The 17512-nt window shown below is 59.9% G+C and overlaps 3 protein-coding genes across 5 annotated transcripts; 2 read left to right on the top strand and 1 right to left on the bottom strand.

The window, feature by feature from the left end:
* Positions 1 to 348: 348 nt before the first annotated feature.
* On the bottom strand, positions 349 to 3161 carry PQBP1 (polyglutamine binding protein 1). Of its 3 annotated transcripts, none has more exons than XM_077840230.1 (7): positions 3114 to 3161; positions 2655 to 2736; positions 1694 to 1805; positions 1454 to 1563; positions 1171 to 1281; positions 834 to 894; positions 349 to 550 (listed from the first exon to the last, which is right to left on the bottom strand). In XM_077840230.1, exons 1-7 carry the CDS (start codon positions 3150 to 3152, stop codon positions 394 to 396), a joined length of 672 nt encoding a protein of 223 aa, XP_077696356.1. In that variant the 5' UTR covers positions 3153 to 3161; the 3' UTR covers positions 349 to 393. The 3 variants fall into 3 exon arrangements, with proteins under 3 accessions (XP_077696356.1, XP_077696358.1, XP_077696357.1); XM_077840232.1 differs by lacking the exon at positions 3114 to 3161 and adding an exon at positions 3008 to 3082; XM_077840231.1 differs by lacking the exon at positions 3114 to 3161 and adding an exon at positions 2965 to 3039.
* A 381-nt stretch (positions 3162 to 3542) lies between these two features.
* On the top strand, positions 3543 to 6803 carry TIMM17B (translocase of inner mitochondrial membrane 17B). Its single transcript, XM_077840053.1, has 6 exons — positions 3543 to 3631; positions 4545 to 4644; positions 4850 to 4913; positions 5031 to 5159; positions 5305 to 5415; positions 5759 to 6803. Exons 1-6 carry the CDS (start codon positions 3606 to 3608, stop codon positions 5845 to 5847), a joined length of 519 nt encoding a protein of 172 aa, XP_077696179.1. The 5' UTR covers positions 3543 to 3605; the 3' UTR covers positions 5848 to 6803.
* Positions 6804 to 6875: 72 nt separating this feature from the next.
* Positions 6876 to 13284, top strand: CDK20 (cyclin dependent kinase 20). The gene is given in 11 exon segments (XM_077840054.1): positions 6876 to 7797; positions 9026 to 9127; positions 9296 to 9409; positions 10529 to 10717; positions 11004 to 11125; positions 11345 to 11407; position 12111; positions 12185 to 12307; positions 12415 to 12466; positions 12469 to 12569; positions 12883 to 13284. Coding segments are annotated over 10 exon segments (1029 nt in total). The 5' UTR covers positions 6876 to 7797; positions 9026 to 9052; the 3' UTR covers positions 13072 to 13284.
* Positions 13285 to 17512: the final 4228 nt, after the last annotated feature.

The raw sequence follows: 17512 nt of genomic DNA, 5'->3' as shown, positions 1-17512 counted from the left end.
GGGAGAGTTTCAGGTTGTGGAGCAGGAAATCGAGGCAGAGGAAAGGGGGGCTACCAGCCCCCAACCATGCTTCCCCCCCATGTAGAGCAGAAGACACATCACGGGGAGGTCCCCAACCCCCCCATGGCTTTGCCAATCTTTCCCTCCCGCTCCACACACCACCCCATGCAGCAGGCTTGGAAAAACCCGCTCTCTGCCCCCCGGACACCTGGTTTCTCTGGCAGGGGCAACCCATCGCCCCTGCTGGGGGGCGGAAGTACGGCAGCTCGCTGGGGAGAGGAGAGCAGAGAACCAGCCCTGTCAGCCGGGGAGAGCACCCCCTGCAGGCCGGGCACACACTGCGGTCGGTCCAGCTGCATCTCTCCAGGTTTATTACAGAGGGGGGCGGGGATGTCAGTCCTGTTGCTTGGCGCGGGAGGCCTCGGCATTGGCCCGCAGCACGGCGCCCGGGCTGGGGTACGGGCGCTGCTGGAACAGAGGCCCGGCCGCGGTCGTGTCGGCCCCTGTCTTCGCCTCATTGCGCTTGGGCAGCCCCGTCGACCACGTGCCCCTGCGGGGGGGGTGCGCGCAGGTCAGTGCAACAGCCCCCAGGTAGGCCCCGCCCACTGCAATAGACTCCACCCCTTAGTCCCCCTCTCAGCTCCTCCCCCACAGCCCACCCCACCATAATAGGCCCCTCCCCCAAACTCCTTCCCCTCTGTAACCCCCTCCCTTGGCCCCTCCCCCACCTGCTACTCCCTCTCCAACCCCCCCCCCCCAAGCCACACTGTGGGACTACAGCCCCCCTCCCACCACACCCCCCGGGGGGGGGGGAAGGGGCAGCAAGATCTCACCGTGGGGCGTCCGAGTAGGCGCTGGGGTCCATGGGGTCTAGCTCCTCGTCCTTGCGGCTGCCTGGGGAGGGAAAGGCAGGGGGAGGGAGAGACCCTGCTAAGTTGAGTGCTCCCCCAAAGCCCCGCCCCCCCAAGTCCAGATACAACCCCATCCCCCCAGGAACTAATTCACCCCCTTCCCCTCCTCACTCATCCCTCTTTGCCCCCCATGTCTCTGCTCCCCACCCTGGGCTCAGCCCCACCCTCTCCAGGATGTCGTGGCACCCCCATCCTCCCTATCCCCCCACGCTGGCAGGGATCCAGCTGCATCCCTTGCCCCCCCCACACACACACGCACTTTTCTTGGTTTTGGGATATGGCGCCAGCTCTTCCCGGCGATGGTAACGCCGCTCCTTCACCTCCTCGCGCTCGGGCTTCTCGTAGGGGCGCTCGGGCTTCTCGTCAGCCTCTGGGGGAGACACACACACAGCTCCTGAAGGAACCCCGGCGTCCGGGCCCCTCCGCCCTGTCCCAGTCTAAGCCCCTGGACCCCATGCCCTGCCCAGAGCTGGGGACAGAAGCCCAGGAGTTCTGAATCCCAGCCCCCTCCCCCCCCACTAACCCCACTCCCCTCCCTTTACCTAGGCTGTTTTTCAACTTCTTAGCTGCTTTGGTGATGATGGAGCTGGGGTCGTTGGGAGAGAGCCAGGAGACCAGGTCGTTCTCCATGTTCCAGTAATAGGGAAGACCGCTGGAGGGCAGGGGGAGACAGAGTAGATTCACCTGCTGTTATAGCATGCACACTGAGATGCAGCCACCTCTGGGGCAGGACAGCTAGGGAACAGCCGCACATAACACCGCCCAGGGATGATCAACCTTACCAGATGGGGTCGAACACTTTATACCAGTTGGGTGGTAAGTTCTCGATTCTGGTGGCTTCGTAATCCACGTGGTCGTCATCGTAATCCTCCGCGATGACCTCCTCCTCGGGCTCTAAGGACAGCATGGGTCAGAGAACCCCCTCCGCAGATCCCTACCCCATGGCGCCCCTTAGCGCCGGGCCCTGCCTGCTAGGGAGAGCTCCTCCGGCCCCAGTGCCCAGCCCCACGGCATCCCCCCCAGCCCCGCTCCCTGCCCCAGGGAGCCCCTTAGCGCCGGGCCCTGCCTGCCAGGGAGAGCTCCCACGGCATCCCCCCCAGCCCCGCTCCCTGCCCCATGGAGCCCCTTAGCGCCGGGCCCTGCCTGCCAGGGAGAGCTCCCACGGCATCCCCCCCAGCCCCGCTCCCTGCCCGACGGAGCCCCTTAGCGCCGGGCCCTGCCTGCCAGGGAGAGCTCCCACGGCATCCCCCCCAGCCCCGCTCCCTGCCCCACGGAGCCCCTTAGCGCCGGGCCCTGCCTGCCAGGGGGAGCTCCCCCGGACCCAGCGCCCGGCCCCACGGCATCCCCCCCAGCCCCGCTCCCTGCCCCACGGAGCCCCTTAGCGCCGGGCCCTGCCTGCTAGGGAGAGCTCCCCCAGCCCCAGCGCCCGGCCCCACGGCATCCCCCCCAGCCCCGCTCCCTGCCCCAGGGAGCCCCTTAGCGCTGGGCCCTGCCTGCCAGGGAGAGCTCCCACGGCATCCCCCCCAGCCCCGCTCCCTGCCCCACGGAGCCCCTTAGCGCCGGGCCCTGCCTGCCAGGGAGAGCTCCCACGGCCCCAGCGCCCGGCCCCACGGCATCCCCCCCAGCCCCGCTCCCTGCCCCACGGAGCCCCTTAGCGCCGGGCCCTGCCTGCCAGGGGGAGCTCCCCCGGCCCCAGCGCCCGGCCCCACGGCGCCCCCCAGCGCGCGGGTGTCTCGCACGCACCGGGCTCCACGTGCTTGAGGAGGCCTCTCTTGGCCAGGCGGGACTGAAGCGCCACCGGCAGCGGCATCTGGAGCGGCCCAACCTGGGGGGAGGGGAAGCGTCAGTTGGGGGGATCCGGGCTCGCCCCCGCCCCGGCCTGTCCCCCCCCGGGCCCCCGGGGAGACCTGCCCCTCCCCCCCGGGCTCCCCCCCGCGCCCCCGGGGAGACCTGCCCCTCCCTCCCGGGCTCCCCCCCCGGCCTGTCCCCGCGTCCCACCCTCCCCCGGGGAGACCTGCTCCCGCCACGGCCCCTCCCCCACCCGCCTTCTCACAGCCCGGGGGGGGGACCCCCCGCGGCCCCGGCCCCTCCCCCACCAGTCTCCGTCCGGTCGCTCCACTCCCTAGGCTGCCCCTAGACCCTCCGGCCACACACGTGACACACTCGGGCCAATCAGCAACCTCGCCTTCCCCTCTGGCTAACCTGAGCCCGCAGCCAACTTGCTCCCGCCGCCCCGCCCATGTGACAAGCTCCGGCCAATGGGAGGGAGAGAGGCGGTGTCGTCACGCTTCTCCTTTTCCGGCTGGCCAATCGGAGGGATAGAGCAGAGGGTCCAGCCTCCGAAGACAACCAATCAGAGTGAAGACCTGATTATCACGTGATACCCAGTGGCCAATGAAAAGGAGCATCGCAGATCACGTGATCGCAGAAGAGCCAATAGAGAGGCGGAATCCCCTCGTCACGTGCTCAGAGGGCCGGAAAAGTGGGCTCTCCTCCGCCACGTGATTCCAACTGACCAATCAGAGCTGAGACCCCTCCCGGCGCCTTTTTGTGACGTAGGGCGGGACAAACACACGTGATCCCAGCTGCCCAATAAGAGGCCGCGGGGGACTCTCACCCGTTACGTTAGGGGCGGGATAAGGGGGTGGAGCGGTGTACTGCACCCACGTGACCGCGCGGTCGCGGCTTGGAGCTATGGAGGAATATGCCCGGGAGCCCTGGTGAGCGGCCGGGACCGGGGTCAGCCTCCCCCCGCGCGGGGCACTTGGTACCGCCCGGCGGGCGAGCCCACTGGGAGGGGAATTGGTCTCTTCCCCGTGGCAGGGGCCTGAGGGCCTCTACGTTAGGAAAAGGAGGGGGAGGTGACTGGCGGGTCTACAGCGGAGCTCCCCCCGCGTGTTTGGTCCCTTGGTAGCTCCCAGCCTATTGGGTGGTCGAGTCCATTGGGGGAGCAGTGGAGGGGGAGGGACCCCTGTCCGCAATGGACTTGCCTATCGCCCCATTGACACCCCTATTCGTGGTCACTTGGTATGTCCCTGCCCTTTGGTGTCTATGGGCGGGCGAGTTCATTGGGGGGAGAAATGGGGGGGCGGCGGAAGAAAAGGGCCTGTCCCCCGACCTTTCCTCGGCTCCATGGGCTGGGAGATACCAAGTCACCATAGTAGGGCGGGTTGGGAAATACCAAGAGCACAAGAATGGAAGGGGTGTTTGTACCACGTGGTATTGCCCGGGCAGGGCAGGGGGGATTATTATTGTAGGGTCCATTGCGGCGCATGGGGAATTGTTGTTGTAGGGTCTCTTCTCGCTGGTGGCGTGGCGGGGGAGGGGAGGGGAGGGGATGGGGCGCGTGAGGCGAGGTCGGCGCTGGCTGGGCGGGGTGGTTGTAGGGTTGGCCGCGGGAGGGGATTGTTATTGTAGGGTCTCTTCTCTCCGGCTTGCTGCTGGTCCGTGGGCGGAGGAATTATTTACCGTAGGGTCGGCCGTCCCGAGGGGAGGGGGGCTATCCCGGGGTCACTCTCGTGGGGTTGGCAGGGATCTGTAGGGTTCCCACCCCCGGGCTTGTTGTAGGGTTTCTCCCAGGTTTGTTTGTCAGGTCTCCCAACCTGGCTAACCAGCTCCCTTCTCTTCCGGCAGCCCATGGCGCATCGTGGACGACTGTGGTGGTGCCTTCACCATGGGGATGATCGGTGGGGGGGTCTTCCAGGCCGTCAAGGGCTTCCGGAACGCCCCCGTGGTGAGTCCCACCCTCCGTCATCAGCTGGACCCAGGCTCTGGATTCTGTTGATGTGATTCCCTTCTTTCTGATGGCTCTGGGCTCTCCTGGCTGGGGTGGGCCACGCGCCTGAGGGGCGGCTCCCTGATCGCTATTGGGGGAGGGGAGAATTGGGGGGCCATGCAGCATCTCACCCCAACTTTTCCTCTGTTGCTTTCCCTCCTAGGGCGTCCGACACCGATTCAAAGGGAGCGTCAGTGCCATCCGCATCAGAGCGCCGCAGATTGGAGGTGAGGGGGGATGTTGTGTGGGGGAGGCGGGCGGCGTGGGGAGCCTGGGCCGGGGGGATCCCAGCAGCTGGGGAGGGGACCGAGGTGTATCTAATCGCCACTCCCTCCTTTCCCCAGGTAGCTTTGCTGTCTGGGGGGGCCTTTTCTCCACCATTGACTGCGGCCTGGTGAAGATGAGGGGAAAGGAAGATCCCTGGAACTCAATCACCAGTGGGGCCCTCACAGGGGCCGTGCTCGCCTCCCGCAGTGAGTGTCCTGTGCAGCGCCCCTGCTGGTGCCCCCCGTCCGATTTCTCCCTGCCCCCCCCGCTGCTTGGCCCTGACTGCCAGGGGAGAGCGGCCCCCTGTCAGGCGCCCCTATCTCTTTTTAATACATCTCTTCTTTTTCCCAGGTGGCCCGTTGGCCATGGTCGGCTCAGCCATGATGGGAGGGATTTTATTGGCCTTGATAGAAGGAGTCGGGATCTTACTCACCAGATATACGGCACAGCAATTCCAGAACTGTAAGGATTGGCTGGGCTAGCAGGGGCTGTGGGTCAGGAGTGAGGCGCACCGGCAGACCTGGGGCGAGCCCAGGGCTGGGCTGGCAGGGGGCTGCGGGTTGGGAGGGAGGAGCACTGTGGGGGGGCAAGGCTGGGCGAGCAGGGGGCTGCAGGCTGGGAGTGCGGAGCGCTGGGGGGGCTGAGCTAGCAGGGACTGCAGATCACAATGAAGGAGCTCCAGCCTTGGCGGCTGTATTTCAGCACTGGTCAGGCTGTCCCTGTGTGGGGCTGTTCCCAAGCTGCCCCACCCAGAGGTGGCTGCATCTCTGCCTTCTCACTAATAGTTTTGTTCTCCCCCCACCAGCTAACCCTTTCGGTGAAGACCCCAGTCAGCTGCCCCTGAAGGACAGCCCAGCGCCTCCAGGATACCCAGGCTACGGACAATATCAATGAAGCTCTTTGTACTTGGGGGTCCCCTCTATTTTGGGGGGTGGCAGCTGCAGCTAGTTTGCCCCTCCCCCTTGGTGGTGCTCAGGATGTGATTCCAGCAACTTGTCCCTCCAGTTCTCGGATTCTCCCCCAGGAGGCAATGCTGAATGGGCTTGTGGAGGGGAGAGGGGTTTGCTGGGAGCCCCTCTAAATTTGCATATTTGGGGGGGAGCTTGGCGTGGGGGCTGGAGATTATGGGGCAGGGGCTTGTTCTGTATTTCCTTGCTACTACAGTATACACTGGGGGGTTGGCATCTGCTCTCAGTGGGGAGCCTCCTTTTTGGAGCTTCCCCCCCATTCTGTTTGGAAGTGCCCCTATTTCCAGCTTAAAAATAGTTCAATACATGCCTGAAAGGGCACGAGGTGGCTGTATCACCCTGTTTAGCTGGGGTGAAACTTAAGGGGGCTGCGGGGTTATAGATGATGGGGTGCTCCCAGCCTTGCACTGGGGGTGCCTATCTTATGGCAGCCCCCCGAACCTTGTAGTGACACGAAGCCTCAGTGTTAGAGGTTTCCCGGCATCCCTGCTCCTGAGATGGGGGGCTGGGGAGAGGCATCTCTTGGAATGAAGCCACGTGGGTCTCTTGAAATAAATATGGCCTAAAACAGTATACCCTTGGGCTGTCCTGCCTCTTCTCCTCCCCCCCCACCCCCCCAAGGGGTGTGATCTTCATTTTCATAACCAGGGGATTCTGATGTCCCCCCCAATCCAGCTGTGAAACACTACCTTGGTGTGTATCCCCAACCTGTCCCAATTAAGGTTCTATCCCCCTGCTGTCAGCCCTCCCCCCCCCCCCCCAAATTCCCAGTTCTGAGCCCACTTTCACCTCTTTTAGAGTGTTTGTATTTAAAGATGTTTTTAAAGGTGTCAGATTTCTTTTTTTTTCCAGGTGCAAAATAGAGAAAGTGATTTGCTGGTGTGTCAGAGTGTTTAATGATCTGCCTGCCAGTGGGGGGTGCTGTGATGCAGGGATGGGAATGGAGTTTGGTGGGTGGAGCAGGGGGGCCTGGGAGCCAGGACTCCTGGGTTCTCTCCTGGTTCTGGGAGGGGAGTGGGGTCTAGTGATTGTAGTGCAGCAGTGGGGGACCCTGTTTGTCTTCCATCAGCTTTGGTTCTCTGGTTAAATGAACAGAATCCCCCTCTTGGGGAGCAGTACAGGGGAGCTGAACCAGATGGCTGATCATTCCATCCAGCACGGAGGAGAGTATGAGATTGGACCTCAGCTCTCCCAACAGAGGGCAGCATGGCCAGAGCGAGAGACCCTCCCCCTGGCTGTCACAGACCTATTCAGACACTCCCTGCTTTTCAGTGTTTGCACTCTGATCAGACAAAATGCCCCCTTGCAGAGAGAGGGAAACCGAGGCATAGAAAGAGGTGTGTCTGGCACAGAACCAAGGGCTGAATTGCAGAAGCCTGACTTGCCATCCCGGGGGTTAACCTCTGCTCCTGCCTTGTACCTTCAGCACCCAACTACACTCACTCCCTTTCGCTCTCATGGTCCCCCCGCAAATTCATCTCCAGGTGTGCCTGGGCTTAAGGAGCTTGAGATGCCTTTCTTGGGGCATCTCCTGCTGAGCCCCCAGGGCTGATTCATTTCAAAATCCCCTGAGCGGTCCTAAGCAGCCATGGGCCGCAGCCTATGGGTTGGGGGGGGGCACTGAAGGGTCACAGAGACACCCCAAACAGTAGCAACTGCTCTTTCAGCACCTCTGTCCCCACTCTTCTCAGAGATGGGCTCGGAACCCAGGAGTCCGGGCTCCTAGCCCCACCTGCTCTAACCCACTAGACCCTACTTCCCTCCCAGAAGTGGGGAAAGAACCCAGGGGTCCTGGCTCCCAGGCCCCGCTGCTCTAACCACCGGAGCCGAGGAGAGAGCCCAGGAGAACCTGCTCCAACCACTGGCTCCTGTCAAGGCAGGCATGGATGCTTTGGGGCAGAAGAGCCCCCCGCTCCTGTGCCCTCTGAGGCGGGGAATGGGCCCCCCCAGAAGGGCTGATCTCCCAGGCAGACACATGGCAGGGGTGGGGGGTGCAGAGCCCCTGGCAGCGGGGCAGTGGCAAGGAGTCTAAGCCTGGGGGTGGGGTGCAGTGGAGGAGACTGGGACCCTTGGGGGCAGGGAGGTTAGGGAAGGGGGGGAACCCACCAGCGGGCACCAAACGGGGCAGTGGATTTGGGCATTTTAAAGCCAGGGAGGGGGGCTGGGGGCTGGCAGCCAGGACTCCTGGGTTCTGCGCATGGGGGCTCCAGGGGCTGAGGAGCTCCCCTGTTAGGGGGCTTCTGGGGGCAGAGCCAGGCACTAGATGGACGTGGGGGATGGGTCAGAGAATCCCAACCCCCTAGCGCCGGGGAGGGAACCCAGGAGTCCGGGCTCCCAGCTCCTTGTCATGTGACTGGGTCCATGCCGGCTTCGGGCAGTTCCGGGTGCGTTGCTAGGCAACTGAGCCCCGGTTGCCAGGGCGCCCGCCAGGTACTGGGGCTGTGGGGGGGGAGAACGCGGCGCGGTGCATTGTGGGAAGGGGCGCTCCCCCTCTACTGGGGTGCCTCAGGAATTGGGGGTAGCCAGGGAGGGAGTAGTGCATTGTGGGAAGGGGCGGTCCTATGGGGCAAGAAAGCAGTGCATAATGACACAGCGTACCCCCCAGTATTCCACAATGCATTGCGGTGCCCCAGAAATGGGGGGCCACAACTTGAGAGGAAGCAGTGCATCATGGGAAGGGAAAGGGCCCCCCCCAGTATCCCACAATGCACTGCAGGTGCCCCAGAAATTGGGGAGGGGGTTGCCTGGAGCAGTGCATTGTGGGAAGGGAAAGGGGGTCCCCCCCACAGATATGGGGTGAGGAAGCAGTGGGTTATGAAATAGGACACCCCCTGATATCCCACAATACACTGTGGGTGCCTTAGTAATGGGGATATGGCCTGAGACAGGCAGCAGTGCATTGTGGGATGAGGCTCCCCCAATAACCCACAGTGCACTGCGGGTACCCAGCATTGGGGTTCCCTCAGTATATGGGGTGAGGACCAGGGCATTATGGGACAGAGCAAATCCCCCCCCCCCCACATACCCTTGGTATGCAACAATGCCGAGTGCCCCTTTCAGGGGTGGGGGGCCCCTAATAGTGTGTAAATTTCTCTCCCCCACAGGTCCCAGTGCAAACCAGTCAGCCCAGCATGGATCAGTACAGCATCCTGGGCAGGATCGGGGAAGGAGCCCACGGCATCGTCTTCAAAGCCAAGAACATAGAGGTGAGAATATCCCCCCTCAATCTGATCCCCACAGCCAGGGCTGGGGGCCAGGCTGCCAGGGTTCTCTCCCCAGCTCTGGGAGGGGGAGTGGGGTCTAGTGGTTGGGGCAGGGGGGATGGCGGGAGCTAGGACTCTTGGGTTCTATCTCACTGCTTCCCTGCTCCACAGTCGGGGGAGACTGTGGCGCTGAAGAAGGTTGCTCTGCGGAGACTGGAGGACGGGATCCCGAACCAGGCGCTGCGGGAGATCAAAGCACTACAGGAGATTGAGGAGAATCAGCATGTGAGTGGGGGGCAAGGAGCCAGGGCTCCTGGGGTTCTCTCCTTGGCTCTGGGAGGGGACTGGGGTTTAGTGGGGTCTGGGCTAGGTGACCTCTTGGGGTCCCTTCCAGCCCTACAGCACTGGGGTTCTGTGATGGCAAAGCCACTGGGTTGGGGGTCAGAAATAGAAACCCCAGGGTCTGTTTCTCCGCATCCCCTTCCACTACCCAGCCTGCAGCTACCCTATCCTCCTGTCTCTGGGTTGCTGCCTTCGTTCGTTCTTTCTTGTTCCCCTGTTTCTTTTTTCCTTTCTCTGTATTCTTTCTTTCGTTTTCTCTGCTCCTTTTTTTTGTCTTTTTCTCTTTTCGTTCATTCGCTTCTAGAGCTGGGCAAAACAAAATCAACAAAGAGTGAAACTGCCCCAAAATGCAGTTTTCAAGGCACCAAAACTGTTTGAAAATTCAAGTTTCCATCAATCCCCCCAAAAAACACTGTGGGGTGGGGGGAGAGAACCATCAAAAGGTTTTATTGTGACCCAGATGAAATTTAGTCAGGTTTCTTTGTTTGTTTTGTTTGTTTCCTCAAGAAAAACTGCAAAAATTCAGTTAGAAATTAACCAAAGTTTTCCCCCAAGATCGATCGATCTATAAATCTATCTATCTTTTCTCTGTATTATATTCCCTTTCTTTCCTTTTCATCCTCTGTTTGTTTTTTCATTCATTCCTTTCTCTGGATCTCTTTTTCTTTCTCTTTTCTTGTTTCACTCTTTTCTGTATATTATATTCCCTTTCTCAGTCTTTGTTTTTCATCCCTCATTTTTTTTCTCTTTGGTTCATTCTTTTCTCTGCATTTTCTTTCTATTTTTCTTTCTTCTATATTACGTTTTCTTTCTTTCTTTCTTGTTGCTGAGAGAGAGTTGGTAATTTAAGATGCCAAGAAAGCAGAAGAAGTGAGGTATGGATGGGTGTCCACCTATCTATCTGGACTGAACTGGTTAGAGGCAGCAGACACTGGGATGGGTGGGCCCATGGCTTGGACCAAAGGCGGGATACTGGGGTCGATGTGCCCATGGCTGAGACCTGGCATGGCCGGGACATCAGGCTGGCTGGGCTCACAGCTCTGCCCGTCTTCCCCGTCGCAGGTGGTGAAGCTGAAGGCCGTGTTCCCCCATGGCGCAGGCTTCGTGCTGGTGTTCGAGTACATGCTGTCGGACCTGGCCGAGGTGATCCGCAACGCCCAGCAGCCCCTCACGCAGGCCCAGGTGAAAGGCTACATGCTCATGCTGCTGCAGGGGGTGGCCTTCTGCCACGCCAATAATATCATGCACCGGGTGAGTCCAACCCCTCACCCACCAGCTCCCCCTGTTCTAACCACCAGGCCCCACTCCCATCCCCGAGCCAGGGAGAGAACCCAGAAGTCCTGGCTCCCAGACCCCCCTGCTCTAACTCATAGCCCCCACTCCCCTCCCAGAGCCGGGAAGAGAACTCAGGAATCCTGGCTCCCAGCCCCCCACTGCTCTAACCATTAGACATCACTCCCCTCCCCGAGCAGGGGAGGGAACCCAGGAGTCCTGACTCCCATCCCCCCTCCTGTAACCCACTCATTGTTCCCAGCAGGATCTGAAACCAGCCAATTTACTCATCAGCTCTGCGGGGCAGCTGAAGATTGCAGATTTTGGCCTCGCCAGGGTGTTCTCCAGTGACACAGTCCGGCTCTACAGCCACCAGGTGGCCACCAGGTGAGTGGGAGTGTCCGGGCTGGGAGCCAGGACTCCTGGGTTCTCCTCCTTGGCTCCGGGATGGGGGTGGGGTCTAGTGGTTAGAGCAGGGGGGCTGGGAGCCAGGACTACTGGGTTCTCTCCCTGGCTCTGGGAGGGGAGAGGGGTCTAGTGGGTTAGAGCGGGAGAGGCTAGTGGCTGGTATGGAGGTGTGTAACCGTCTCTCTGTCTCCCCATTAGGTGGTACCGCGCCCCAGAGCTCCTGTATGGGGCCCGGAAGTATGACGAAGGGGTGGATTTGTGGTGAGCTCCCCGGCCCCTCATTTATTAGAAGCCCCCTACTCCAGTCTCCCCTCCATGCTTGAGCCCCCCTGTGGCTGGACAGCCCTTTTTTAGTGTGAATCCCCACCCCCTGCTGATGTGGGGGTCAGGAACACAGAGATCTCTGCTGGAGTTGGATTCGATTGCATACTTAATTAAGGGACATGGCCAAGGGGCCCTCCTCCTTAATCCAGCTGTAGCCATGCCCTGTTTGCTCTGCCCCTGGCCACTCTCCCCCCACATAATCACACCGCCCAACCCTCTTTAAAGGGAGCCAGACCACAGAGCGGGGCCCTTGAGGGGGTCTCAGCCCCCACACAGCCCTCTGTGTATGGGGGAGTCTCCTTCCCATACCCCCAGCGGAGACGTGACAGGGCGGTTCGCACTTCTGCGAGCAACCGGCTCAGGCTCTCTGCAGACTCAGGCAGTGCCCCTATATCCGTTACACTCAGGCAGTTCGCACTTCTGCGAGCAGTCGGCTCTTTGGGCGGGTGTCGCGTTTTGACACTTCTCTCCTCAGACAGGAGTCCCAGGAACTCCTGTTGTTTTTTTTATCCTGAAGGCCCAGAGTCTCTCATGTGGGGTGCAGGGGCCATGTCTGAGCCCTAAATGATCTCCCCCACCCACTCTGTGGCACAGCGGTAACTGGGGACGGTGAAGGTTGCCCTGGGGACCCTGGGGACAGGGTTCAGTCAACCCTGGGGTTCCATAGCCCCCCCCAACCCCTGGCGTGCTCCCCCTTTTCTGTGTCTGCTCCAGGGCTGTGGCTGCATTTTTGCCGAACTGCTCAACAATTCGCCCCTCTTTCCTGGGGAGAACGACATCGAACAGCTCTGCTGCGTGCTCCGGGTGCTGGGCACCCCCAGCCAGCGCGTCTGGCCGGTGAGTGGCGGGGGGGTCTCCCCCGGCTCTGGGGGCTGGTGGTTAAAGCAGTGGGGCCTGGGACTCCAGGACTCCTGGGTTTTCTAACCACCAGTCTCCCATGGCAGGAGATCACGGAACTGCCTGACTACAACAAGATCTCGTTCAAAGACAACCCGCCCATCCGCTGGAGGAGGTGCTGCCTGACGCCCCCCCACAGGCCCTGCAGCTCCTCAAGTGCTTCCTGGTCTACCCTTCCCGGGAGCGCGTGAGGGCAGCCCAGGTAAGGGAGCCCCACTCCTCTCCGGAGCCTGGAGAGAACCCTGGAGTCCTGGCTCCCAGCCCTTTTCCCCCCTTGCTCCAACCCACTGCACCCCACTCCCCTCCATCCCTAATCTCCCCTGGCATTCAGAGCTGGGTGCTAAGGGGTGCCGAGGGGTGGGAGCCGGGCAGGGGGCTCAGCAGGGGGCGCTCTGCTAGAGTTGGGGAGTGCAATACCTCAAGCTGCCACCAGAGGACGACCCAGACTCTGTCATTAGTCAGCTCTGCCGCTGGGGCAGGGGTGTTACCAGGTTAACCCTTTCTTCCCCCCCCAGGCATTGCTGCATCCGTATTTCTTCACCCCCCCGCTGCCTGCCCACCACTCGGAGCTCCCTGTTCCCCAGCGTGGGGCCAGGAAGGCCCGGCAGGGACCCCCGCATCAGCGTGACTTCCACATCGAGCGGCCCGTGGAGGAGTCTGTGGTGGACCCCGAATGGGTGGCCCCTTATGTGATGCGAGGGTGAAGATGGGACATGGGGCCTGTCCCCTCTAGGGGGCGCTGGCTCTGAATCAGCCCTGTGGAGGGTGAAGATTGGCCCCAGATCCCTATATAGTCCCTGTAATAGGGACCCCCAGTCTGTCTGTCCCCCCAGCATCTCCCCCTCTGGTTCCTGGTGCTCTCTGGACATTGTGGTGACACTGAGTTTTGTAATTAAATGGCTTTTGTTTACTGTGAACTGACTCCTGGCCCCTTTCCTGGAAATGCCCTGCCCCTGGTCTGGTTCTGTGTGTAGAGCCAGGACTCCTAGGTTCTCTCCCCAGCTCTGAGAGGGGAAGGGGGCTAGTGAGTTAAAGCAGGGGGGCTGGGAGCCAGGACTTCTGGGTTCTCTCCCTGGCTCTGGGAGGGGAGTGGGGTCCGGTAGTTAGAGCTGGGGGGCTGGGAGCCAGGACTCCTGGGTTCTCTCCTGAGCTCTGGGATGGGAGGGAGCTAGTGGTTAGAGCAGGGGGAGCTGGAAGTCAGGACAACTGGGTTCAGTCTCCGGCTCTGCCTTGCTCCCCCGTTCTCCCGGCAGTGACAGGCGGGTGACAGCCGTCCAGCCTGAGCCGGGAGATAGCGTTATCTCTGTCGCCACGTGCCCGCCTCTGGGCTGTGCTACCATTGCTGGGGGGTGGAGGGAACAGGGTTGGCTGGCCACGGAGCCCTCACTTTCCTCCCCTGCTCTGGCCTTGTCTCCCTCCGTTCCTGCTCTCTAGGCCTGTCCCTGCTCTCGCGCGCTTTCGTTCGTCACATCTCTTTCACTTCTTCCTTCCTCTCGCACGTGTCTCACGCTCTTTCCCTCCAGCCTCCCTTCCTTCCGTCACTGTCAGGCCCTGTCTTTCGCTGTCTCGCTCTCCGCCTGTCACCCTCGTCCTCTTTCATTAGCACCTGCCCCTGCCCGTCTGTCCTGCTTTCCATGATCTCCTCTTTCACTCCATGGTTCATCTGGGTGATGGCCGTTGCGCCGGGCGCTGTGCAGTGTCTATTAGATGTGTTACGGTACCTCCTAGGTCCCCCAGCCAAGGCCCACAAACCCACCGCGCTGGGCCCTGTACAGTGTCTATTAGGTGTATTACGGTACCTCCTAGGCACCCCAACCACAGCCCAGGACCCCACTGTGCCAGGCGCCGTACAAACCCACAACGAAAAGACAGTCCCTGCCCCCCGCAGAGCTTCCCGCCGGAGACAAGGGACCCAGGGCGAGTCCAGACAGGGACTGCAAGGGAACGACAAGTCTCTATTGCAACCAGCTCCGTGCCCCGGCAGCCTCCCCCTTGCCAAGGTTTTCCCTGAGTGTCTTGGCAGAGGAGGCGGAGAAAGAGGTGGATGTCAGCGGGACCGTGCACCCGAGCCCGAAGATGCTCGCTGGGGAGTGACGCTGGCGGCGGAGGCTGGGGTCGGGGGCCCGGCGAGGGCAGGGGCAGGAGTGGAGCTCCGAGTACCGACGGTGCTAGATCGGCTGCCAGAGACCTTATACAGTCCTAGATTCCTCGCTCCGAAGAGTCGCTGCTTCGCAGGACAGAGCCCCCACCCTTCGCACGGCCAGCGTTCTTGTTCCTACGTGGACACGTTCACATTTAGCCATATACGAAACCACACGTTGTTAGCTTATGCCCGGGTTCCCAGGCACTCCTGGTGGCTCGGTGGCTCTGACCTGCCCCCCTGCAGAATTTACCCACCATTTTTTGAGCCATCTGCAAACTTTATCAGGATGATTTTATATTTTTTTCTAGGGCATTAATCAACATGCCTGGCCGAGAACTGATTCCAGGGGACCCCACTGGAAACAGACCCACTCGAGGATCATTCCTCGTTTACAGCTACATTCTGAGATCTATCAGTTAGCTGGTTTTTAAGCCATTTAATGTGGGTTGTGTTAATGTTACATTGTGTGAATTTTTAATCCGTGTTATGCGCGACCAGGTCAAACGCCTCGGCGAAGTCTGCCTGTTACATCAGCGCTGTCACCTTTAGCAGCCAAACGTGTAATCTCATTAAAAAAAGATATCAAGTTAGTTTGACCAAATCTATTTTCCGTAAACCCCTATTGATTGGCATTAATTACATCACTCTCTTTTAATTCTTCATTGATCGAGTCCTGTATCCGCCTCTCTGTTCTCTTGCCCAGGATGGATGTCAGGCTGACAGACCTATAATTACCCAGATCATCCCATTCACCCTCTTTTAAAAAATTGGCACATTGATTTATTATAGTCTTCTGGACCTTCCCCAGTGCTCCAAAGCAACAGTAACAGTACAGCAGCTCCTCGGCCAGCTCTTGTAAAACTCTTGGATTGAAGTTCTCTGGGCCACATGATTTAAAAATGTTTGATTTTTGGTAGTGTCTGTGTAACATTCTCCAGAGACACTAGTGGAATGGAAAGAGTGTTGTCATCACTCGTCCGATGAGCCTGCAATGTCTGTTTTTCTTACGCAGAACAGAAATATTTATTGACCGCGTCTGCCTGTTCTGTGCTAGTACTGGTAAGTTTACCATTTTCCATCAAGGAATGGACTGTTCTCAGGATCCTTTTTGTTCTCATGTGGTTAAAAAAAACTCCTTCTCATTGTCCAAATGGCTTATGTCTGATGTGCCAGAGAAGGGGGTGTCACCAGAGAAGGGGGTGTCAGTGGAGGGCTGCAAGGGTTCGAAAACGCATTAGATAAGTTCATGGCTGATCGGTCCATCAGTGGCTATTAGCCAGGATGGCTAGGGCTGCCTCCCCATGGTCTGGGTGTCCCTAAACCTCTGATTGCCAGTATCTGGCACTGGGTGACGCGGTGGATCACGGTTCATTCCCTTTGAAGCACCTGGCGTTGGCCGCTGTCAGCAGCGATTGACTGACCCGGCGTGGCCGTTCTTCTCTTCTTAGGGCAGTGTGGTCAGAGAAATGGGGCTTGGAGGAGGATTTTGAGCCCCCCTGCCCCCCCTTTCCATGCAGGGACGAGCCGGGCAAGATCGCCCAGGACGATGCGGTGGGCGAGGATAGAGAGGAAAAGCTGGATCTTGAGGACGTCGGGTGGCATCCGCAAGACTTCCACGGAGTCTGCACGTGAGAGGAAGGCCCGCGTCAACCGTGACAGGCAAGCTGGGGTGAGGAGCTGGTTAGATAGCCAGGAGGTGCCGGATTTTTGCTTGGTGAGGTCAATCTGGGAGTGGAGGCAGGAGTTAGACCCGGGTTTGCGGGAGGGGAGAAGGTGCAGATGGAGAAGAGAACGACCGAGCCCCGGGAGTGGGAGGAGAGCCAAGAACGGATGGAGTCAGGGAAGCCGAGATGCCCAGAAAAAAGAGCGAGGTGGAGGGTGGATATTCCTCCTTTTGTGTGATCTTTCAATCATTGTCAATTCTTTCTGTGTCGTCACTTCAGTGCACCCCTTTGCTCCCTCTAGCAGAATCTTTCTTTCTTCCTCTCTCACTCTTCCTATCTTAGACTCTTGCTGAGCTCGGTAAGCTGCAGAATTTTTTCCCTATCAATAAGAAAATAAAACAACCTAGGAAGACCAGGCAAAAACCTTGTTTAAGTTTTAAAAAAGAATTGAGGACATGCCAGATAGTTTAAGGTTCCCGCAGTAAACTTTGATTTTGAGATCGGGGTCTTCTCATGCCAGGTGCTGCCCAGACCCCGCCCACAATCAGGGCCACCCGGGCGCTGCCCACACCCCGACCGATCGAAAGCTGGCTTGGTTCTGATGGATAAAATACCTTTGCAGGGAGAGACTCCTGGGCACTAACAAGCTCGTTACTCTCTCAGGAAAAGGCAGAATAAGAACCCGCGGCTGGGGGTTAAAGCCAGACGCAGCCCAGCTGGAAATGCAGCCCTGACTTTTCCCAGCGTGGGTGATGATGAGCCCTCGGAACAAACCGCCTGAGGACATGGTGGATTCCCCGACTCCCATGGGGTCAGGTCCGGGCCAGATCCCTTTACAGAAGGGGCTTTAGCCAAGTCAGTGGGCTCAGTGCAGGGGACCCTCGGTGAAATTCACCAGCCTGGGCTATATGGGAGGTCAGCCTTGGTGGTCTAAGGGGCTTTTCTAGCAGTCCATGGTTTGTGGCAAGTTCATTGCACCCGCAGGGACTCTGTGCCCCCCTCCATCCCCCCCAACCCCTCTTATTCATAGACTTCCTCTGTGTCCCCTAATTTCCTCTCATGCCAGGGGCTCTGGGTGCCCCCCAGTCCTCCCCAGAGCAGGGTCCCCCATTCTGCCCCCCCCATGCCAGGAACTCTCTGTGCCCCCATTTTCACCACCCTTCTCTGAGGGGTCATTCATTCAAGGGGTCTCCCGGTTACACTCCCTCGGGGAGCTGGCCTGAAGAAGGTGTCAGTTCTCATCCCCACCTGGGGCTCTTTGATCTCCACTCATGGCTGAGGTGCTAAAACGGTGGCCGTGCTAACCGGATAGCCAGGGCGGGGGCTCCCGTGTATCCA

This window comes from Eretmochelys imbricata, chromosome 23, assembly GCF_965152235.1.
Source record: "Eretmochelys imbricata isolate rEreImb1 chromosome 23, rEreImb1.hap1, whole genome shotgun sequence".
NCBI lineage: Eukaryota > Metazoa > Chordata > Testudines > Cheloniidae > Eretmochelys > Eretmochelys imbricata.
Note: the sequence above shows the minus strand (reverse complement) of the source record. Positions and strands in the feature narration are given on the sequence as shown.

Excerpts from the sequence above, each read along its gene's own strand:
- PQBP1 (XM_077840230.1), bottom strand. The coding sequence starts at position 3,152 with ATGGGCGGGGCGGCGGGAGCAAGTTGGCTGCGGGCTCAG. Across the intron at positions 1,806-2,654 it reads CCTCAAGCACGTGGAGCCCG|AGCCCGAGGAGGAGGTCATC; the intron begins GTGCGTGCGAGA and ends TGCTGTCCTTAG. Across the intron at positions 895-1,170 it reads ATATCCCAAAACCAAGAAAA|GCAGCCGCAAGGACGAGGAG; the intron begins GTGCGTGTGTGT and ends TTCCCTCCCCAG.
- TIMM17B (XM_077840053.1), top strand. The coding sequence starts at position 3,606 with ATGGAGGAATATGCCCGGGAGCCCTG. Across the intron at positions 4,645-4,849 it reads GCTTCCGGAACGCCCCCGTG|GGCGTCCGACACCGATTCAA; the intron begins GTGAGTCCCACC and ends TTTCCCTCCTAG. Across the intron at positions 5,416-5,758 it reads GGCACAGCAATTCCAGAACT|CTAACCCTTTCGGTGAAGAC; the intron begins GTAAGGATTGGC and ends TCCCCCCACCAG.